This window comes from Manis pentadactyla, chromosome 16 (assembly GCF_030020395.1).
Source record: "Manis pentadactyla isolate mManPen7 chromosome 16, mManPen7.hap1, whole genome shotgun sequence".
Lineage (NCBI taxonomy): Eukaryota > Metazoa > Chordata > Mammalia > Pholidota > Manidae > Manis > Manis pentadactyla.
In genome coordinates this window covers 68813784-68838678 of record NC_080034.1, presented here as the reverse complement: position 1 = coordinate 68838678, position 24895 = coordinate 68813784, and the positions used below count along the sequence as shown (strand labels likewise).

At 38.3% G+C, this 24895-nt stretch overlaps 1 protein-coding gene across 2 annotated transcripts in view; it reads left to right on the top strand.

The window, feature by feature from the left end:
* The window catches only part of GMDS (GDP-mannose 4,6-dehydratase), a 775818-nt gene that overhangs the window by 196900 nt on the left and 554023 nt on the right, over positions 1-24895 (top strand). For both annotated transcript variants that reach the window (XM_036888688.2, XM_057493757.1), the window contains exon 2: positions 21064-21108. In XM_036888688.2, coding sequence (XP_036744583.1) covers positions 21064-21108 — 45 coding nt within the window. The remainder of the gene's footprint in view (positions 1-21063; positions 21109-24895) is intronic.

Genomic DNA, 24895 nt, shown 5'->3' with positions numbered 1-24895 from the left:
AATAGATACTTGACACATGAATGAATGGGAAAAATACCTATGGCAAGGAAGATTGGAGCCAGGATATGAAATACCCACACTAAAAATGTTTATTTTTATTTGGATAGGCTTTTGAGAATGGTGATAACTAATTGAGAGCTTTGACTACTTTATCAGAAAGTTTACACTTAAATAGGTGGGCTGGTAGTTTCTAAACCATGTTTTAAAGAGCCCAGGTTGCCTGGAGGTGCCGCAAGGTTGACTAAGGGGCTGAAGGTAGGAGGTGTGACACACAGGAGAGTGGGAGGCCAAGTGCATGGGAGGGAGTCTCACTTTTCCAGATCCCTCTATAGCTCCTCCCACCTTGAAACTGGACAGTTGTGTGGTAATCCCTGGTTTGTGTAGGATTTCTACTTCAGTTACATTGGAAAAGAATGTACAGGAGTAGCACCGTCCATTTACCCTGGTGTGCTGAGTATATGATGGCCTAGATACTGGAAGTGGGAAGACCAAGGCTGTCTTCAAATGTGGGGTTAGAAGCAGGTGGCAGCCGCCAACCTGAGAAATACCAGAGGGGAGAGCTCACAAGGTACTGTAGAGAGAGTCAGTAATACTCCTTGACTGGCAGTGTGGGAGATAAGTACCCATTTGTATTTTGTGTTCTAAGACAAGGAGGCCAAACTGATTGAAAATACAGTTTTTGATATATAATTGCAGTCAGGGCATTGGCGTTGTTTGCTGGAGATTAGGACCTGTGAGATTAGAAACCTAAGGACATTGACTTTTACTTTATTGAGCAAATATGTGTTGTATGCCAACGACCTGTCAGACAGTGTTTGGGTTGTGATGAGCAAACTGGTTGTGGTCTTGTCCCTTTGGATCTCATAGTCCAGTGGGGACGGCACATAGCCTATTGTCACTGACTCATAATGAGACATGTGGCAATGGCTATGGAGGAAAGAACTGTGTGCTTTGAGTGTTTCTGATAGAGTAGGGGATCCCAACTCAGGGTAGAGCACCTCAGCAAGGCTTTTCTGAAGAAATGGTGGTTGAGCAGACATCTAGGATTATGGGAGTCCTACTAAGTGGACTCATGAGGAACTGGAATAGTCAGGAGAGCTGAGGAAGAGGGAGCAGCATGTGTGAAGCTCAGGAGGGAGGGATTATGGAGCCCCCGGAAGGTCAGTGTGGCTGGCAGGCAGAGCTATGGGAGGGAGGACTGCATTGGCCTTGAACCTGGCAGTTCCTGACCATCAACTAGAAGCACAGAGTGGAAACACTTTCCTCTGAACTCCCCACGCCCCTGCCTGATCATTTTTTTGCCACTCATTCTTTTGGGTCCTGTGTTAATTACAATAGTCTGTTATAACAAAGTACCACAGACTTCAGTGACTTAAACAACAGACTTTGATGACTAAAACAACAGAGATTTATTGTCTCACTCTCCTGGAAGCTAGACGTCTGAGATCAAAGTGTCAACAGGATTGGTTCCTTCTGAGGGCCATGAGGGAGAATCTGTTCTAGGCCTTTCCCATTGCTTTTGGTGGTTCGTTGGCAATATTTGGTGCCCTGTTTTACCAATGGGTTTTAGGCCATTGGCTGAAACTATGGATTTCGGGAAAGTTCACTATGGATTCAGTGAGACAGAGGAACTACAATGGAAAGTTCTTGGGGTGAAAGGGTTTATTACCCAGCTTGTTCGCCCGGCGACAGGTCAAGCAATAGAATTACGTCTATAATCCCCCTTCGTCTCTGCCTTCATCCAGAGCACTGGGCAGAGCTCTTTATACAGTGACTCAGTCAATAATAGCTCATTGCCTGTGGCTGTGGAAGCAGTAGCCTAGCAGCAGGCCTGCTATATATGTTCAAGTAGTTCAGGTTCAGGTGAGGACCCTGACCATAGGGACCTTCTCTTTATTCATATGCCCCTTGTTTTGTGTAAGCATCACTCCAATATCTGTCTTCATTTTCATCTGATCTCCTCTCTGTGTGAGTCTGTCCACATTTTCTCTTTTCCTAAGGACACCAGTCATGTTGGATTAGGGCCCACCCTAGTCTAGTATGACCTCATCTTAACTAATCACATCTGCAATGACTGTTTTCAATTAAGCTCACGTTCTGAGATGGCAACTGGGACTTTAATATATGAATTTTAAGGGCAACACAATTCGACCTATAACGGGTCCTATTTTTAGTATGATGTTATATATTTTAAAACAGTCCCTTCAAATATGAACATGAACTTTCTCTCCCCTTTGTCTTAAGGCCTAGAGATGAAAACATAAAATTGAAACTGGCTTGTAGTAAACATGCAATAAAATTTAGGTAATAAAGTCTTTGTTCAAGTGCCATAATTTACTTCCACTTTATAAGAAAATACAAGTGTCTATTGTTAGGCATTAACCTGTTAGACAATTGCTGCCAAATGAATAGTATCAGCATGAAACCAGTGGGACCCAAATTTATGCTTTATGAGGGTTGGGGGAGAGAATAAAGGAAAGGGAGACAGGTGGAGACTGCAACCAAAACTAAACCCAGACTTCCTGGCAGGTGATTAGCATTTGCAGAAGATGCCAGGAGGAGACTTGGATACTGTGGTGCACAGTGTGTGGCTGCTTGGCCATGAGTGCAGCTGCTGGCAATTTGTGGTCAGATGTCCAGTAGATGAGAAAGTGACTTCTAGCCTGCCTGTTTCTCCTTCCTATTCATCCTGTGGTTTCCTAAGCTGAGAGACCTATTGTCAATTCAAATTAACAGTTTTTAAGTGGCGTTAATTTTTTTCTCCTGTCTTTTTGTCTACTCAAAATCCATTTTCAACTATAAGTCACTTTTAACAGTTTTATGAAGGCAAAAATTCATCTGGTGGGTTCCCACCTGTAGGCACATAAGACGGCATCCATTCTGGTGGCTAAGTACCTATGCTACACAGGTTATTAAGTATTTTGAATATTCACCCCCAGTTGGATGCACTGTTTTTTTATTAGTTATTTTTCCAGCTATGTATGTAGGTGTGACAAATAGGCCAGTTTGTGCATGGAATCTGAGTTGGAGGAAGCTTATGGATTCCTGGGACAAATTCCTATCCAGTGTGGGTTTTCTTCCGCTCTAGAAGTCTAACAGCTCATTATCCAGTTTCTGAAAGAGCATCCAAATTGACTAAGAGCTTCTTGCTGCAAATGTCCACAGAGGGCTTCATATTGAGCCTGATCCCACTCTCCTTGAGTATTTCATTTTCAGCTTTTATCAAATCCTTCTGTGTTTCCTGAAGGTTTCAGGCCTGGGCAAGTTAACTATGGATTCTGTGAGACCGAGAAATGACAACAGAACATTGTTGGGGTAAAAGGATTTATACCTGGCTTTATTCTCACAGTGGTAGGTCAAACACTAGAATTATGTTTGCATCCAGCAGTCTACAGGTCTGTAATCCACCTTCATCTCTGCTTCCACCCAGAGCACTGGGCAGAGCTCTTTATATAGTGACTCAGTCAATAATAGTGCGTTGCCTACAAGTGTGGAAGCATTATCCTAGCAGTAGGCCAATTATATCATCAAGTAGTTTAAGATCAGGTGAGGATCCTGGCCACAGAACTTCCATTTTCCTCGCACCTTCATAGTATTTTTTTCTGCTTTATTTTAGACCTTTGGTTACTTGAAGGTACTACTGTTTCCTTTTCCTTTGGCTGTTGTTTTCTGGGAATAATGCTTCTTTTATCCTTTTATGCCATTCTCATTTGTCACCCTCTGAAGCCTCTTAAGCTCGTCATTGTCTCTCCTAAGACTTGAAACACTTCCAAGAGGTGGTCTTTTCATCAGCATAAAGTGCAGTGAAACCTACTGTACTGTATAGTGGGATGGTTAGCTCAACTGGTTACAAGTTGTAGTTTCCTGTCTTGCCAATGGGTTTCAGCCCCAGGCAAGTTATCTATGGATGGATTCAATGTAACCAAAGAAATGATAGTAGAACATTCTTGGGGCTAAAGGGTTTATTATCCAGCTTGTTCTCCCAGCAGTGGGTCAAGCACTAGTGTCTCTGCCTCTGCCCAGAGCACTGGGCCGGGCTCTCTATATAGCACAATAATAGCTTATTGCCTGTGGGTGTTGAAGCGGTAGCTAGTAACAGGCCAGTTACATCATCGAGTGGTTTAAGTTCAGTGAGGATCTTGGCCATAGGAACCCCAACTTCCCTGTATTCCCACAGCCACTTATTTGGCCACTTTGAAGTCACTGGAATCTAGTTTCCTAGTGTGCTAGATTTCCTTACCCCAAATGGCTGACTTCTTGCAACATTTCTCAGAAACCTTCAATTTTCTGTATTGTGGTTTGAATACAGTTTGTACATATTTACCTGAATTACATACCTTCCAGAATGTCTTAGGTCACGAATTCCCAGACTTTGTCAGAGGAAAACTAGGCCTGCCAGATGTTAACAGGTGTTCCCTTTCACTGCCAACACTGCACCTCAGAGACATTGGGGATTTTATCATTAAATACAATGGGAAGCACTGCTTCCTAGATTCCCCTGTGGCCGATCACAAGGTCCATTTGCATGCTAAATGTTTTGAGAAGCCCTGTAATGACTGTATTAATTTCCCAGAGCTGCAATAACAAATTGCCACAAACTGATGGGCTTAAAACAACAGACATATCCTCCCGCAGTTCTGGAGACCAGAAATTGAAATCAGGTGTCAGCAGGGCTGTGCTTCCTCCAAAGGCACTAGGGGACAATCTGTTCTTTGCTCTTCTGCTTTCTGGTGGCTGCTGGCATCCCTTGACTTGTGGCTGTATCACTACAATCTCTGTTTCTGTGATCAAAGGCCTCCTCTTCTGTCTCTGTCTTCTCTGGAGTGAAATACTTGTGTGAAATATCTCTGTACCTCCCTTTTACAAGGATACTTCTGACTGGATTTAAGGCCCACCCAGACAATCCAAAATAATCTCTCCATCTCAAGATCCTTAATTTAATCACATCCACACAGGCTGTCCTTTGATATAATGCTCATAGCTCTGAATTACTACGATGTAGCTGTGTTTTGGGGGGACATTATTTAGCCTGCTACAGTAACTCATCTTTTATCCATTCAGGACCATGGAGCACTCTGCTCATTCCTCATACCCACTCCTCCTTGCCCCAAAACATTTTTCCTTTTCATCAGTATTTATCTTAGACTGCAGACTTTCTTCTCTTTCACAATGCTTTGCTATCTGTCCTAGTACCCTACTTTTAATTGCAAAGTAGATTGGTTTATATTTTTAACACACCTTATACCTCTTTTGTCATATCTCATTAAACTCTGTGCCATTGTTGAGCTTTGGGCAGTTTGGGATAGTGGGCAGAGTCTTTGGAGTCAGACTATCTGGGCAACTACTTTAAGAGTTGTGAAAATTATATAAGTTAACAAATCTAAACTGAATGTTTGTTTTTCTGTGTTCTAAATTATAGTGTGTTTATTTGAATATTCTATGTACAGTAGGACTTAGCACATAATTGTTGTAATCAAATTGAAATGTTTATAATTTTTATTAAAATATAGTTGAATTATATTTGTAGTTAAAATAATCATAGACCAAATTTTAAATTTAAAACACTTCTTTTGAATGAGCTGAATTTGAAACGAAGGAAAGGAAAAGCTTATTTATGACCTAGCTAGAGAGAGGTATGAGAACTTATGCAGCAATTGAAGGTTTTCATAATACAAATCAATAATAGTTATTTTACACATTTTTCTAAAATGAATCAATGTGCAGAAGATTTAAATTATTAATAGCATTACATAAACTGCCTATAAAAACTAGAAATAAAATTTGAAGAACACTAAGAGTTGTTTTCTAATTTATGCAAATAGTCCTTTAGATTCAATGTTAATACTTAACATTAGAGTTAGTAAATTAACTTGAACAGGTATGGATTTTAAGCTGATATCCTTTTATTCCAAAGTCAAATCAGTTTTCTTTTTTTAATGCCAACTCGTTTTACCAATGTGTATTTGAATATTAAAGGAAGGTGATTTGTTTGGGTATTGAATTCAAATTTTGTAAGAACATTATTTTTTATTTTTTATTTTTATTTTTTCGGTATCATTAATATACACTTACATGAACAACACTGTGGTTAAAGATTCCCCTCATTATCAAGTTTCCACCACATACCCCATTAGAGTCACTGTCCATCAGCATACTAAGATGCTATAGAGTCACTACTTGTCTTCTCTGTGCTATACTGCCTTACCATGCACCTGCCTACATTATGTGTGCTACTCATAATGCCCCTATCCCCCTTATCCTTCTCTTCCCACCCATCCTCCCCAGTCCCTTTCCCTTTGGTAACTGTTAGTCCATTCTTGGGTTCTGTGAGTCTGCTGCTGTTTTGTTCCTTCAGTTTTGCTTTGTTCTTATACTACACATACTCCACAGAGGAGTGAAATCATTTGATACTTGCCTTTCTCCACCTGGCTTATTTCACTGAGCATAATACCCTGTAGCTACATCCATGTTGTTGCAAATGGTAGGATTTGTTTTCTTCCTTTGGGTGAATAATATTCTGTTGTGTATATGTACCACATCTTCTTTATCCATTCATCTATTGATGGACACTTAGGTTGCTTCCATTTCTTGGCTATTGTAAATAGTGCTGTGATAAATATAGGGGTGCATCTGTCTTTTTGAAACTGGGAAACTGCATTTTTAGGGTAAATTCCTAGGAGTGGAATTCCTGGGTCAAATGGTATTTCTATTTTGAGTTTTTTGAGGAACCTCCATACTGCTTTCCACAATGGTTGAACTAATTTACGTTCCCACCAGCAGTGTAGGAGGGTTCCCCTTTCTCCACATTCTCACCAGCATTTGTTGTTGTTTGTCTTTTGGATGTTGGCCATCCTTACTGGTGTGAGGTGATATCTCATTGTGGTTTTAATTTGCATTTCTCTGATGATTAGCGATGTGGAGCATCTTTTCATGTGCCTGTTGGCCATCTGAATTTCTTTGGAGAAATGTCTGTTCAGATCCTCTGCCTATTTTTTAATTGGGTTATTTGCTTTTTGTTTGTTGAGGTGCGTGAGCTCTTTATATATTTTGGATGTCAAGCCCGTACCGTATGTGTCATTTATGAATATATTCTCCCATACTGTAGGATGCCTTTTTGTTCAACTGATGTTGTCCTTTGCTGTACAGAAGCTTTTAAGTTTGATATAGTCCCACTTGTTCATTTTTACTTTTGTTTCCCTTGCCTGGAAATATACATTCATGAAGAAGTTGCTCATGTTTATGTCCAAGAGATTTTTGCCTATGTTTTTTTTCTAAGAGTTTTATGATTTCATGACTTACATTCAAGTCTTTGATTCCATTTTGAGTTTACTTTTGTGTATGGGGTTAGACAATAATCCAGTTTCATTCTTTTATATGTATGTGTCCAGTTTTGCCAACACCAGTTGTTGAAGAGGCTGTCCTTTCCCCATTGTATATCCATGACTCCATTATCATATATTAACTGACCATATGTGTTTGGGTTAACATCTGGATTCTCTATTCTGTTCCACTGGTCTGTGGGTCTGTTCTTGTGCCAGTACCAAATTGTCTTGATTACTGTGGCTTTGTAGTAGAACTTGAAGTTGGGAAGTGAGATCCCCCCCACTTTATTCTTCCTTCTCAGGATTGATTTGGCTTTTTGGGGTCTTTTATGGTTCCATATGAATTTTAGAACTATTTGCTCTAGTTCATTGAAGAATGCTGTTGGTATTTTGATAGGGATTGCATTGAATCTGTAGGTTGCTTTAGGCAGGATGGCCATTTTGACAATATTAATTTTTCCTATCCAAGAGCATGGAATGAATTTCCTTTTGTTAGTGTGCTCTTTAATTTCTCTTAAGAGTGTCTTGTAGTTTTCAGGGTATAGGTCTTTCACTTCCTTGGTTAGGTTTATTCCTAGGTATTTTATTCTTTTTGATGCAATTGTGAATGGAATTGTTTTCCTGATTTTTCTTTCTGCTAGTTCATCATTGGTGTATAGGAAAGCCACTGATTTCTGTGTATTATTTTGTATCCTGCAATTTTGCTGAATTCAGGTATTAGTTCTGTTATTTTTGGAGTGGATTCTTTAGGGTTTTTTATGTACAATATCATGTCATCTGCAAACAGGAAGAGTTTGACTTCTTCCTTATCAATCTGGAAGCCTTTTATTTCCTTGTGTTTTCTGATTGCCATGGCTAGGACCTCCAGTATTATCTTGAATAGAAGTGGGGACCGTGGGCATCCTTGTCTTGTTCCCGATCTTAAAGGAAAAGCTTTCAGCTTCTTGCTGTTAAGTATGATGTTGGCTGTGGGTTTATCATATATGGCTTTTATTATGTTGATGTACTTGCCCTCTATACCCATTTTGTTGAGAGTTTTATCATGAATGGATGCTGAATTTTGTCAAATGCTATTTCAGCATCTATGGAAGTGATCATGTGGTTTTTGTACTTCTTTTTGTTGATGTGGTGGATGATTTTGATGGATTTTCTAATGTTGTATCATCTTTGCATCCCTGGGATCAATCCCACTTGATCATGGTATATGATCCTCTTGATGTATTTTTGAATTCGGTTTGCTTATATTTTGTTGAGTAGTTTTGCATCTATGTTTTTCAGTGATATTGGTCTGTAGTTTTCTTGTTTTGTGGTGTCTTTGCCTGGTTTTGGTATTAGAGTGATGCTGGTTTCATAGAATGAGTTTGGAAATGTTCCCTCCTCTTCTATTTTTTGGAAAACTTTAAGGAGAAAGTGTATAATGTCTTTTCTAAATGTCCAATAAAATTCATCAGTGAATCCATCTGGACTTGGGGTTTTGTTCTTTGATAGTTTTTTGATTACCAATTCAATTTCATTGCTGATAATTGATCTGTTTTGATTTTCTGTTTCTTCCTGGATCAGTCTTGGAAGGTTGTATTTTTCTAGAAAGTTGTCCATTTCTTCTATGTTATCCAGTTTCTTAGCATGTAGGTTTTCATACTATTCTCTAATAATTGTTTGTATTTTTGTGGTGTCTGTTGTTATCTTTCCTTTCTCATTTCTGATTCTTTTTTTGTATGTATATTCTCTTTTTTTCTTAGTAACTCTGGCTAGGGGTTTATCTATTTTGTTTATATTCTCAAAGAACCTGCTCTTGGTTTCATTGATTTTTTTCTCTTGTATTCTTCTCAATTTTATTTATTTCTTCTCTGATCTTTTATATGTCCCTCCTTCTGCTGACTTTGGGCATCATTTGTTCTTTTTCCATTTTCAATAATTGTGCCTTTAGACTATTCATTTGGGATTGTTCTTCCTTCTTTAAATATGCCTGGATTTCTATATACTGTCTCTTAGAACTGCCTTCGCTGTGTCCCACAGAAGTCGGAGTGTTGTGGGCGGTGTTGTTATTTGTTTCCATATATTGCCTGATCTGTGTTTTAATTTGGTCATTGATCCATTGAATATTTTGGAGCATGTTGTTAAGCCTCCATGTGTTTGTGAGCCTTTTTGTTTTCTTTGTTTTATAACCATTCTTTGTTTTTTTCCATTTATTTCTAGTTTTATACCTTTGTGATTTGAGAAGTTGTTTGGTAGAATTTCAATCTTTTGGAATTTACTGAGGCTCTTTTTGTGGCCTAGTATGTGGTCTATTCTGGAAAATGTTCCATGTGCACTTGAGAATAATGTGTATCCTGTTGTGTTTTGGTGTAGATTTCTGCAGATATCTGTTAGGTCCATATGTTCTAGTGTGTTGTTCAGTGCCTCTGTGTCCTTACTCATTTTCTGGAGTGAGTGGTGTGTTGAAGTCTCCTAAAATGAATGCATTGCACTCTATTTCCCCCTTTAATTCAGTTCTGTTAGTATTTGTTTCACATGTATGTGGTCCTGTGTTGGGTACATGGATATTTATAATAATTACATTCTCTTGTTAGACTGAATCCTTTATTATTATGTAATGTCCTTCTTTGTCTCTTGTGATTTTCTTTGTTTTGAAGTCTATTTTGTCTGATACAAGTAGTGCAATACCTGCTTTTTGTTCCCTATTGTTTGTATGAAATATCTTTTTCTGTCGCTTCACTTTTAGTCTTTGTATGTCTTTGGGTTTAAAGAGAGTTTCTTCTAGGCAGCATATAGTTGGGCTTGCTTTTTTATCCATTCAGTGACCTTTTTTTTTTTTATTGGTGCATTCAGACCATTTTCATTTAGGGTGATTATCTATAGGTATGTACTTCTTGCCATTGCAGACTTTAGATTTGTTGTTTCCAAAGTTTCAAGGTTAACTTCCTTACTATCTAAGAGTCTAACAACTCACTTAGTATGCTATTACAAACACAATCTAAAGGTTCTTTTTTTTCCCTTCTTTTCTTCCTCCTCCATTTTTTATATATTAGGTATCATATTCTGTACTCTTTGACTATACCTTTTTATTACCTCTGGTGACAGCTATTTAACATTAGGAACACTTCCATCTATAGTAGTCCCTCCAAAATACACTGTAGAGATGGTTTGTGGGAGCTAAATTCTCTCAGCTTTTGCTTATCTGAAAATTGTTTTATCCCTCCTTCAAATTTGAATGATAATCTTGCTTGATAAAGTAATCTTGGTTTGAGGCCCTTCTGCTTCACTGCATTAAATATGTTATGCCACTCCCTTCTAGCCTGTAATGTTTCTTCTGAGAATTCTGATGATAGTCTCATGGGCTTTCCTTTGTATGTGATCTTATTTCTCTCTCTTGCTGCTTTTCATAGTCTGTCCTTATCCTTGAACTTTGCCATTTTAATTCTTGTATGTCTTGGTGTTGTCTTCCTTGGGTCCCTGTGTTGGGAGATCTGTGCACCTCCATGACCTGAGAGACTATCTCCTTCTGCAGACTGGGGAAGTTTTCAGCAATTACTTCCTCAAAGACACTTTCTAACTCTTTTTTTTTCTCTCTTATTCTTCTGGTACCCCTATAATATGAATATTGTTCTGTTTGGATTGATCACACAGTTCTCTCAGTATTCTTTCTGTCCTAGAGATCCTTTTCTCTCTCTGTTCCTCAGCTTCTTTGTATTACTCTTCTCTAATTTCTATTTCATTAATTGTCTCCTCCACCATATCTAATCTGCTTTTAATACCTTCCACTGTGTTCTTCAATGATTGGATCTCCACCCTAAATTCATTTCCAAGTTCTTGATTATTTTTCTGTACCTCCCTGAGCATGTTAATGATTTTTATTTTGAAATCTCTTTCAGGAAGATTCATGAGGTCAATTTTATTTGAATCTTTCTCTGGTGTATTCATAATTTTGCTTTGAACCAGGTTCCTTTCAGATTTCATAATTTGTCTGTGGTTCCCTCTTGTGCCCAGAAGCTGTACCCTTTGGAGCTGCTCAGCCCCTTGAGCAATGTCAGAGGTCCCAGGGGAGTGGTGTTAGTGCTTGGGTGGAGGAAAGAGCTATTTCCTGATTCCCAGCTGCTCTGCCTGTCTCCACTGCCAGACCAGTGGGCTGAACACACAGGTGTAAGCTTTTATGCTTTGGGTTGTAGCTTCCATAGGTGGGGCTTTCCTCTAGCTGGCGTAATGCCATGGCAGGGTTTGCTGTGTTGCGAGCCTGAGCTAGGTGCAGGATTGCCTGGAGGAAGACACAGCAGGCTGCATATCATGGTGGGAGGCCTTGGAGTTGCATAGCCAGCCAGAGTGATGAAGAGCCTGAAGACGTTTAAGCTCCCAAGTTGCTGGGCAGAGTGCACAGGGGCAATTTTGTTTACCTGTCCTTTCTCCTGAGCTGTAAGCTCTGTGCAATCCTTGCCCCTTTTGTAGCCCTCTCGCTTTTAGGAAGTCTCTCTGACTGCCCATCCAGATCAGCCAGATATGAATCCCTGTTTTCCACAAGCAGCTGGAATCTCCATCTCTCCAGGTATTCCACCTGTCTTAGTTTTGCAACTGCACCAAATCACCAGAGCACCATGCAATGTAGGTTCATGTTCACAGAGCAGATCTCAAGGGCTAGGTGTTCAGTAGTCCCAGGCTTCCACTCCTTCACCACTCTGTTTCTCTTACTCCCGCTGTGAGCTGGGTTGGGTTAAGGGCTTGGGCACCCCTGAGTCACAGCTTTGGTATGTTACCCTGTTCTGCAAGGTCTGCTCTTTTCTCCAGTTGTATGCAATCTGGTGCAGCCTTCTTTCCTGTTGCTCTTTCAGGATTTGTTGTATTAAATTATATTTCATATTATATGTGGTTTTAGGAGGAGGTCTGTGGCTCACCTCTCATGTCACCATCTTTAATCCACTCAAGTTTTTTAAGACCTGTAAGTATGTGATTTTGATATGTGAATCTAATTTTTCAGTTGTCAATTTTATGAATTTTAAATACAGATCAAGTATCTGTGAAGAAAATTGAGATCTGAAGTGAAATATATAGTAAGTGTTAAATAACAGATGACAAGACTTCAATATAAACAAACAGTAAAAACTCAATAATTTTTCATTAACATATTGATGTAATATTCTGTATATATTGGATTTAATGAACATATTATGAAAGTTAACTTTTACCTATTTTTGCTTTTTAAAAATTAGACTACTACAAACTTCAAAATTACCCATATGGCTCACAATATATTTCAGTTGTCCAGTGCTGGCCTAATGCATCACAGGTGCACAATTAATGAATGTTAGTATTAATATGATTGCCTAATACATCAAAGGTGCACAATGAATGAATGTTGGTATTAATATGATTGCTAATATGTTGATGATGTATCAATTCCTTATTCTTTCACTAGATTATATATTTCTTAGAGATAGGAAGTATAGCTTATCCTTATTTTTATTTACTATATTGTGTTGCATAGTCATTTAGATATTAAAAGATGTTTATCAGTGGATTGATTTCCCATTATCTGCTCTTAACATTCAGAATACAGGCTTACTGTATTTCTGTGTTAGGGCTGAGCTGTCTAGTAATGCAGCTGGACTGTACAGCCTGAAAGGCAGTGTTGCAGGAGAGAGAGTTGCAAGAACTGTGAACGCACAGATTTTTAAATACATGACTTTTTTTCCTCCAAAATGGTTTTTCGTAAGTTCTTTGAATAGCAGAGCCCTAATATACAATATATGGCACAGCCTAACAAATAAATATAGAGAGATTTCTTAGCCTACAAAATTGAGTTTTACCAGCTGACCCTACCCACAGACACCATACTCCAGTGAAATCAACATGGTTTGTAACTGCTGGAGCTCAGTCATTTGCAGTCACTCCTGCAACACTCCATCCTTTAGCTGTCCTCAGGCTCTGAATGTTAGTTGGCTTTATTAGTTTTATGATATATAGCTGGGTAGATGCTTACAAATATCTCCATTTACACTTGTGTACATATGCTTGAGTTTTATCTGTTTTTCAAGAATTTGAAATTATGCAAATCAAGTTCTTATTTTGTGTTCTTTTTTCAGTGATTTACGATGTTTACAGTGGTGTGGTGGGGACCCCATAGTTGCAGAGCAGATCTGAAATGCATCAGGGAGCTGCTAAGTGACACTACTGTCATAGCATGCTCATATTTTAAGAATATTCTTTACTGGATTGTGCCAATTAATTATTTCCCTGAGAGAAACTGGGTTAAGAAGAGCAAGAATATTTGTAAATAATAAATTATCTTGTCATTAACAGTGACATTTTGGTGGCAACCTGTTAAATGAATGTGCAGTAGAATGGGGAAAGGTATAGTCATCAATACACGTATATCCATATGTTATTTCTGACCTTTTTAAGATATTTATTTTTAAGGTCATAAACGTACATTTGTTTTGTCTTCCTCTCTTAGCCAGGGCACAATATAAAAAGAATTGACACAAAGGAAATGTTAATAAATCATGAAAATACAAAAATTTCATAATTTTTCTCTTTTCAATACAAAGTTTTTATTTTTCTTCCAAATTTAAAATTTCTCATTAAGCCTTGAGCACTGAACACAGTATAGTTCTGTTTTAGTTACAGTACATGCAAAAAATTATTTCCTCCATAAGTCACTTAGGTTAGAACTACATAATCTTGTAATTTGAAAAGAAACAGCCTTTAACTGTATGGACTGTCACTTTGAGAGACAATGAGAAGGGGAAAAAGAAAGAGGAACTCTGTTTTCAAAACCATACAATTTTAATATTTATATGTTAATATATAATATATAAGCAAATGAAATATAAATAGATAAATTAATATGTAATGTATAAATATTATATATAAGATAAATATATAACACACATTATATTTGATTTATATGTAAGTGTATGGATATATTTACTACAAAGAGATTATTATTTAAGCATGAGTTTTACCAGTAATTTATTATTTACTTCCTTATAGATCTATACAAATGTATTTGGAGCCATGAGTTATAGAAACCTTCAGTTGGTATATTGTTCTAAACTTGAAAGGAGTTATTCACACCAGCACTGAACTGGCCAGTTAGGCAAATCTTTAAAAGGATTTTAACAAGGATATGCTTCTTATATTTCCTCTGTTTTTTCTGACCTTGATTTCATGCTCAAGTGTGGTGATTTATTTCTCTAGGGCATTGTGCCATCCAGTATCGAAGAGGTCAATATGGTATTATTTCACAGCTTTTCTTTATCTATGCAGTTTTGCCACCCACCCTCTGTTCATGATTCATGCATCTGGTGCTTGCTGATCGCATAGCATTTTGAGTAGCTATACAGGTTACCTGGTTGCTATTCTCATCTTATCCACGTGTGGGTTTGCTGATGTATGTGAAATGTGGAGGTCTGAGCCAATGTTGAAGCATAATCCTATCTAGGCCAGGAAATGCCTGGCTTGCCAGATACTTCTCAGAGCAATAGGGCAGGGTCTAAATCTCTTATTTCCTTCCTGTCCTCTATTCCATAACACCTTTGGTCCAAGTGGATGTTTGACATTCACTAATCTGGGACACTTTGCATTGTTAATAAATTCTGTAGAGATCAAATTTTATGTTAAAACATCTGAAGGCCCATCATTATAGAGTCATTGATCCTGTTAATGGAAAAATGACCATATAAATAATTCAGTAAAAGTATATATACTTTAAATCCTTGCTCTGTTTAAATGAAATCTTGGGCAGATTACCTGTTCTCAAGTCACTTCAGTTTGCTCATTTGTAAAATAGAAATAATAATAATGCCAGCTACATAGGGTTATTGTGAAGATTTAAGTTAACAAATGTAAAGCCTTTAGGGCATGTCTGACATACCCAAGTGATTTATTTATAAGTGCCTACTATTGTTCGTGTGACTGTTATCATCATCATTTGTAGTAGATCATATAGAGATTTTTTTTTTCCTCTGAAGGATAAAAACTTCAGCATGAGTGTTAAGAATGGGAAAGCAAGAGAGAGAAAAGCACAGAGGTTTGAATTAAAGGAGCTTGCTTATAAGACAGGAATGAAAATCAGGGGTATATGGTACTCTTTGAACATACTTTCATTGGTGTGGAGATGAACAGGTTGGCTCACCCTTGATGTTTCTACAAGTTATGTACACCCAGCACACATGTACACTGTTAACAAACATCTTTGGATTTACTTTCAAGGCTTTTAAACACTTGCTGGAGTGGTGTTGGAGTATCTCAGAGAGTGTTGTCCTTCTTATCATGTAATTAAAAATGATTTTTCTGTGGCTTATTAATAACTCTTTCATTTCTACCCATTTATTTTAACTCTTTAATCTCATTTTGCTTACAGCATTTGCCTGATTACACAAATTTATTTTACTCTGTTGAAACTAATGATATTATAAATGCTAGATTGTGCAATACACCCATAGTTCAAAGTCTGGTGTTTGCATTCTTCCTTGCTCATTAAATTAATAGTCTATAATAACCATTTGCAATTTGAAAGGAACATATATTTTAAACCAGGTAATTATGGGAGTTCTGCCACTCAAAATCTGCTAACCTGTTTCAGAATATATTTTGAGTGGCTTTTATTGGAGGTAAAAATTAGTCAGTTTTATAATATGTGTTCTAGATACTTAAAAGAACAAAGAAGCCAATTGGTAAAATATAGCCTACTCGAAAAGTGGGTAAAAATATAAAAGATAAGAATAAATAATTCCCAGAAGAAATAGCATACACGGTTACAAACACTAAAAACTATTTAGTGTTAATACTAAAAACAAAAAACAAAAAAAAAAGACGACAAAAAAAACACATCATTTTTAACTCATCAAATGCAAAAAAAAATGTTTTTTACAATTGAGCTTTTAGGTAATTTCTTCCCTCTATAATGTTTTTCATATGTAAACTTTTTTCTTTTTTTAAAATTTATCTTGGACAGAAGACTTAACATTACAGTCTTTTGAAAATGAGCATGTTTGGTGGTGAAGAATTCTGGGTAATGGTAGATCACTATGTAGGGTGACTGGAGGTGTCTGCTCTCTTTCTCAAATGTTGCACTTAATCTTTCAGCTCATCACGTTTTGCTAGAAAGTCTTAGGCAGCAGAGCAATTGTCACCTCTGGATGTGTATGTACAAGGTCATTATATGCAACTGCTAAGTACCTGCTGAAGGTCTCTCTCCCAGCAGATTGTCCGCCGGAAGGGGTGGCTGCAGAAAGAGTATCTTAGCTGCTGAGCGCAGTCAATTCCTTTTTCATTGATCACATTTCTGGATTACTGTGCTGTCTACCAGGAGGTAAATCAAAGGAAGCGAAAGTCAGTTCTTTGGTGACAGAAGCTTTTATGGAGAAATAGTTGTCAACTTGGAAGACTCCAGGAAATGTTTCAAATACTGTTTTAAATATTGATAGTGCCCTCATTCTGTCTACCAGTTAGTTTCCACACTGATAACTGTTGGCTGTATTCTTGTTCTTCATTCTGGTAATACATTAGTGCGTTTTACTTGATAGATATTAGTCTAGTTTCTTCATTTTAGATCTTTTTGTAGTATTTCTTATTGAAAAATTCTGAGGCCTGGGGGTCTGGATATGTGTGTTTGGTGCAGGTTCTGTTACTTCCTAACTGTGTGACTGTACATTAAATATTTAACATTTTGAATCTTAATTTCCTGATCTGTAAAATGAGAGAGTTGCATTAATTACTCACTATGGCCTTTTGAATTCTGTGAGTGTGACAGAGATTTTGTCCACTGGTTTGTGTTACCAACATAAGCCAGGTCAAAATACTTTTCAAATATATTCTGCCTCTGGATTCTTCACACTGCAGTGATTGATCTTCTCATTGAAAGTTTTCATTCTAATTCAAAACAGCATCTTCTGTTAATCATTGAGTGTTTGTATTTCTCTTATTGGAAATACAGATTCCTTTGATACTGTAATTGCAATTAGCTGAAAAGATGCTTATTACACACTAACTGGAATAAAGAGCTAAAAAGCCTAAAAGGCAGTGCAAATGAGCACTTTCTCTTTTTATAGAAGGGATGCTCTTTCTGATGCTTAAGATCATCTAAACAAGGAAATTCATTTTATTAGTGGCATGATTTCTTCAGCCCAATACTGCATATCTTATTCTGTTCAAAGCAGCTGCCAAATGGTGCTTGGGCAGAAACTTATTCAATGGTTTAGTACGCAGTTCAGAGGAGCCAGGTTCTCAGATTGTGTAAGTGCCCTTTTCATTTGTCCATCTGGGCTATAAGTGCATCCATGTTTGAAGAGACAAGGGAACTGCTAGTCTCTTATCTGCAGGAAGGTAGACTGCCTGGCACTATGTGTTTGGATGCCAGGTGGATATGAGGGTTAATTTCAGTGCTAATTTCAACCTTCTGTGGCCATTAGGAGAAGGAGTAAACTTTCTGCATTTCCTTCAGTTTTTTGTGGATGTGAAATTTTAGGTAATGTTCCATACTATTGTCAAGATTATGAATCAATTGATTTCTGGAATTACTCTTTATTTTTATGGGTGTTTATCTGGAACATTTCTGAGTACTTCATGAAAGGTGAAGAACAGAGATACCCAAGTATAGGGGCTGTAGGCATCAGGCACATCCACATCTGGCCCTTTTGGACCCTGGTCAGTGGCTCTGCCCTTTTGGACCTAAAGCCTAAAACATATGTACACAGCGACTTGAAGTCCACCTCTAAACAGCACCATGCTGCTTCCTGAGTAGTCTGTGTGCCCAAACAAGACTTGGGAATCTTAGGTGCCGAGTCTGGTCTCCCTTCCCTGAGCTCTGGTGTGTTCTAGAATTATGTGACATCTCTGGATTTGGGCCACTTGATTAAAACTAGAAGCTCTCTTTAATCCATGAAACACTCTATAATGGAAAATTACTAAGTCAATTTGGTTTAAAAATGAATCTGTTACGGTCTTTCTTTAGTATGTTGGGTTTTGATGTGTTTTGCTAGATCCCAGGTGGAGGAGGGTGAGGAAGGAGGTTGTTTCTTAGGTCAAAATAATGGGACACTTGGGTTCTAGTCCTGGCTTTGTGTCTCATAGTGATAAGGCCAGCCAGCTAAACCTCCACGTGCTTCAGTACCTCGGATTCCTTCTAAGTTTAGTTCTTGCAAAATTAAGATAGAAAATATTGCTGTGTCTTGAAAAACGTTAAAGCCATAGTGACTTCTTAAAACTGTACAGAATTTAATATGAAATGGATACTCTTAATAACCATGTGCAAAATTTAAAAAAATCAAAGTAGGACATTATCTCTCCAGCTAAAAAGTTTTCTGTGAAAGGATTGAATACAGGTTGGAATTTGTATCTGAATAATTGTGTTCATAGCAAATGAGTTGGAAATTTAGTCCATTAGTTCCTTGGTTTCTGAGGAGTTAAGTGTTGGAATCTATTGTTGGTTGCAGGTTCTCAGTTACCATGACATTTCAGTCATTAGTCTGATTGAAGCATTCTCTAACGGCCCTGTTCTTCTAGAGGAGGCAGTAACAAGCATCTTGTTGGCTTGGCGGACGCCTGTCTGCTTAGATACTGTGTCTCCTGGGGGGCCTGGGGAGAGGATGCTGGGCGGCCAGCTGGGTTCCTCAGGCCAGAGACCAGGGGAAGCCCTGCTCTGCTGCACTTCCCACTCATTGTGCAGCCTGGGCCCTATCACTTGAGAGACCTGGCAAGGAAGCAAGCAGGAAGCGAGTGCCACTGCTGGTTCAGAATGTTCCAGTGTGGTTGGAAAGTTTGAGAAGGGGCCTGGGTGAGAAGAACGAGACCTTACTGACAGGGTTCAGTCTCGATCAGGTCTGTTTCGCATCAGCTTTCTAAACAAGCACAGCACTCCTGGCGACCATGCATCTCTAGCACTTGGTCCTCTGCCGTTTTTTGGTTGTTGTTTAGCATTCTATACATCCATGGTAGAACATAAAATATTTTAACTTTTAATACCAACAATAAACAAAGCAAAACTTCATACTTTCTAGGGCTTTCCAACCTACTGAAAGATGGTAAATGCATTTTCTATTAAGCTGTTTTCTTACAGATTATTTATAAGATTACTCATTATTCTCACATTTTGGATGGTCAGGTAGACAGCCTGGCTTGTCTGTCTGAATTGTTCAGCTCTCTTATCTGATTTAGTTTGCATATTGGGTATATAAAAACCATGCAATTATGATTGTCTGTCATAAGACTGAGAGGAAAAGGAGTATGCCTAACCATTTCTCTTCTTCTCTACATGAGTCTATAACAGAATGTTTATGTCAAGAAGTCAGAAGAAAGTCTGCTGGAGGCTTTAATGAACCACCAGATGTGTCCCTTGTATACCTCGCCTTGTCATCCTGCCTGTATTTGCATGACTTCTGCATTTCTGTAGTAAACACTCTCTTGGCAGCTATGTCATTTTCAAGACCCATAGGGTGTCTTCAATTCTAGCTTTAAGTCAATTAATGATAATAATAAGTCTTGCTTCATTTTTCTTTTCCTGGAATATCTGTAGGAACTTTTGAAGCTCAAAGGGATATTTTAAAGCTATTTCAAACTGAGGGAACCAAAGAAAATCCGAAGATTCCCAAGTCCATTTGTGTACACAGATTTCCAGTAGTTGGAGTCTCCATTTTAATGTTTAGGTCTGAATTGGATGGTGGGGACCCACGTGGTAAGCAGAAGGGAAGTTACAGGATGGATTGCAAAATGTCTACTCAATTCATTTTCTGAACAAGCCTATTGACATTGATAGTACTTCTGGAAAAGTGATCTCTCACCTTGTGGCCTCTTTTTAGTTGAATTAGTTGCACATGAAAGATTTTAGTTTAGATAGATTCCATCTTACCCAGAAATTTTTAAAAGATTTAAAAACTAGTCAAGAATCTCTGTTTAGTCAGAACCTTCATCTTTATGTAGAGATTAACTGCATGATTTAAGATACATAGAAATGAAGTTTGTTATTTTATAAAAAATAAATATGCTCTTTTTATTTAGAGTTTGTATGTGTGTACATGCATGCATACTCAGTGATAATAACACACTGATAATAACAAATCTGATCAAATCCCAACTTAAAACCCTTTTTCAGTGACTTTTCAGAACCCTGGGGTTAGAAGCCAACTCACACCAATAACTGGAAGGCCTCCCCTGCAGAGGTGCTCACCATCCTCCTCTCCGCTACTGCGGTGCCCTTTTCCAGTATCATCGAACTCAGGGTGTTCTCAGACTCTTCCTCACTCTCACTCTTCTCTCCCCAAGTCCCCACAGCTCCCATCTCATCCCTTCCTCAGTGATTCCTTTTTTTACAACTGCCAGAATTAGTCACATTCCTGCTTTATGTTGCTGTTGCACCAAGACCTTCTGCTTTGCCACATGTATTTTGCATACTTCACAGAGCTAGGAAGTTGACAAACCTAAACCAAATCTATCTGTTCCTGAAACTTCATGGTCTCTGTCACCCCATATTGCCTCCTTGGATTTCAGTTTCTTACTGTACAACTGTGACAATGGTGACATTTTATCATGCTTCTGTGTGCTTAGTCAAACTAATATCTATGAAATGCTTAATGAACAGTGAAGCATCATTCTCTTTACCATCATTATCTGTCTCATTTTTATTTTGGTTTCCATGATCCCTAATTTAAGTTCATGTAACCTTGTAATGCTTCGCTCAAAGCTCTTAGTCTTGGCTGCCTTCTATGCTGGCTCTGATGGACCTGACAATTGTCCATTTTCTTTCTCTTCCCAGGACGGTTCATACTTGGCTGAGTTCCTGCTGGAGAAAGGCTACGAGGTGAGTGACTCAGTGAGCAGGAGCGGGCTGGTGGGATCGCTCGGACATGGTGGCCTCCTGCTTCCTCTCCTGCCGTCCTCCTGTGTGTGTTTTCCACTGGAACTCTGATAACAAATCAAAATCCGGGGAAGAATGTGCCACTTGGCTTGTAACCATGCCAGCTCATTGTGCTATTTATCTGCTGGTGAGCACTGGTGGCTTCCCCTGTTCCTTAGCGTTTAACTGTTTTGCACGCTTCCCACATTCTCAGACAAAGCAGCAACCTGTGTATGCTAAAAGCTATAACATTATTAGGGTTAATTTATGATGTAATGTATTACATAAAAAGTCTCACTCATGGTGAAGTCACTTAATTTGGAAATTGCACAGAGCAATAAAAACTAAACTGATCTTTGGCAAGCTTGAATGAAAAACTTACACTTAGAGATTTTTGCCTTCTGGTAGGCAGCCATATATTTTATGGAACTTGGAACCTCTGGGTTTGTTGCTGTCATCATTACCGCTGTTGTGTTTTTTTTTCTCCTTCTTCAAGATTTTCTGCTTTCCTTAAAAGAAACAGAGGTCTTATATATTAAATTTGATGGTGCTCTGTGTTTCTGTCATCTTTCTTAGGAATAGTTTTCAATTATATACATGTCTATAAATTCATGACATACAGAGAATAAAAACCTACAGTGGCCCATATGCTCTGGCCTGATTTAGGGGTGTTTACATTAATAATTTTGGATTCTCTGTTAATTCCAATTGCAGGTGCATTGTTTTAAAAAAATGTGCACTGTGTGCAAATGGAAAAACAGCAGCAAGGAATTTGGTATCTAAAGCCAACAGGATTTGAAGAAAAGGAAACTAATTTTCTTATTGTAACTCATAATCTTTTCTGAGAGTCTTGACTTTTAGACTTTTAAAAGTGATAGCAGATTTGTTTAGCACCTGCATCCTTATCTAATACCTAATTCTACATCTTACAATAATATCAAAATAAAAGAAATTTAGTTATGAAACTATACATGTACACATGTATCCATTTACATAGATTCCTATAATAGTTGAGCAATAAATACATTTCTACAGAGCAGATAATTTTAGAGTAGTTCATATATACCACAGAAGAGTTAGTTTTGGGTAAAGACTGATAGTTGTTCAGGGTAGACTTTCTTAATGCTTTAATAAATCTAAAAGGAAAGGTTTGTCAGAGAGTCATACTTCGTTTCACATGTTGGGACTGACTGAGAATTGTTGGTGGCTAGAGAGGAGTTAATGATGTGGCTGTGTATTGATCATACCAAGAAAAGCTAAGTAATAGTTGATGGGATTCAGGACATGTCATCCCAAAATATGACACCTGAGCATGTTGACTCTTTTAAGCTGAAGTAGTATGAGAAAACAACAGGAATTTCTCCTGTTAATCTGTCTTTATCAGTTTAATGTAGAGGAGGAAGTTTTCCTTGACCCCCTTAGGGTCCTAGATTAGGTCTGAAAATTAAACTGAAAAGCATCATTCAAGTTTATTTAATGTAAGTTTTACATGACATAGGAGCCTTCCTAAGGAAATGAAGATCCAAAGAAACAGTTAAGCTGAATATTTTTGTATTAGGTTTTATAAAGAGTGGACACATTCATGAAGAAATGAGTGTGAGGTCAAGGAGTATGAGTTGAGTGTCAGTTGGGGGAAACCTAATGAGGCCTGTTTGTTCCCATTCTTCTTGGCATCCCCTTGTCCTCAGAGATAAGGATGCTTCTTTCCTCCAGGTAGAGGGGAGGGCACCTCTCACACAGGGTGTTATGACTGCTTCGGATGAAGTCAGTGACCTTCCTACTTCTGCCATTTTCTCATCCTCCTTCAGCTTAAAGTCACGAATATGCCAAGGTGCCATATGTTGAAGTAGCATGTCCTGAGCCCCATCAGAATCATTGTAGTTTTGAAGAGAGAGGTGGTGTGTCAGAAGCAACGTTCAGACTGCCTGGGTGTTGAGGTTTACTTCCAAAGTGGACGTTGGGTCTGAGATTTGAGATGAGGACAGTGGCAATAAGTAGTGTCTATAACTAGTTCAGAGGAAGGGAGCAGGCAAGAGGTATGAACTGTGTGGCCTCTGTGAGAATGTGGTGGACTGCTAACAGGGCTGGGTTAGTCTGGATATGGTGGATGGGAAGCACTCTCAGTCAGCACGATGGTGCTTTCAGTGTTCCTGCAAATAGCTAGGCGAGGACGTGCATGTATACATGCAAAGCTCCATTTCATTGGCTAGTTAAGGAGCCAGCAGACTTTATAAGACAGGGACTCATGTTCCTAAGTGAATTTAGAAATAAGAGACTTAGAAATAAATGTGATGAGAACCCAGGACTGCCAGGTGAGCTACAGATGTTTTGGTTCCTTTGGCACTTGAAATCATAAGACAGATTCGATTTCGATAAAGAAAGACAATAGGAGGCCCATTTGGGAAATCACAGTTAATGGGAGGATTGAGTCATTGGAACAATGATTGGCAACAGAAGAGAGGCTTAGAGTGAGATTGGTAAATTGATAGAAGGAAATACTGTAGACAATGCAGGTGAGGTACAGAGCTACAAAGCACAACCAGAAATGATTTCTCCTACAGGGAAAAATGTGAGTTTTGTAGGAGTAGGGGAGTAAAAAGGTGTTTGTCTGTACTGTATTCAATTTTAATTGACTGCTATCTTCAGTAGTAAGAGATGGATAAAATTGGAGGGTAAGCTATTAAGAGGAATATGATGGTGGCACAGGCTTTATATTTTTGTACTTAGGTCAAAGTAAATGTGAAAGTGATTTTTTTGAAGAGGTTGCATTGGAAAATTTCCAGAATTATCAGCTAGCAATCCCGGGTTACTCAAGACCATGGCAAAATATCAGGGTTAATAAATTGCATGCAGTAGGATAAGAGGGGACACTTGTCCATACCTGAATCCAGAGGGCCAATATTAGCAATTTTGGGTGAATGCAAATTTCCGTATTAACAGATTCTCAGCCTCTAGTGTGCATCAGAAGCACCTAGGCCCTGTTAAGGCACAGACGGCTGTGGTTCAGTGGGCTGCAAATCAGCCCTCCTCACAAGCCCCCAGTTGTTGCCTATGCTGCCCCCCCAGGTACTACAGTTCAACAACCACTGCAACTAAAGGTTCAAATGAGAGAATTTAATCATAAGGTGGAGATGAACAACATTTCTTAAGATACCTTAATTTGTGGGGCCTTGCTTCTCTGTGCTGTCGTATTATTTTGAACCTAGTCTTTGCATAAGGAATATCACTGAGCTCAGAAATAACTGGAAACATATACTTTGGGGTAGCAAAATACAAGCCAGGAGCAAGTAAATAAATGCTGGAAAGGAGCTACAAATTCTATGGATAGGCTCTTACTGAGGCTGAAGTCTTTCTAAAAACGAAAGGGGCAAACTTTGCTTGGCTAGCAGTGGCAGGGTCAACCTCTTATTATGAAGAAGGGAAATGTACATTTTGTGGAAGAGCAGCAGTCAACTGGAGGGAAGCAAGTTGAAGAGCAGAGTAAGGTTGGTGTGGTAGTGATGCTGGGACAGCGCAGGCAAACATACCCTGCAGGTATATGGAGTGAGGGTACTACAGTTACATATGCTCCTGTGTTGTCTCTTTAGTCAAAAAAACAAAGTCAGTGTATTAAAAAAGTATTAAGCAAGTGCTTGGCTAACCTTAAAGCAAAAAATAAACATTTATCTATGACTTGAGAAGGAATATCGTATTTTAATAGACTAGTTATGGATGAATACCTTGCATAACCTCACACATTGGATTCCTAAAG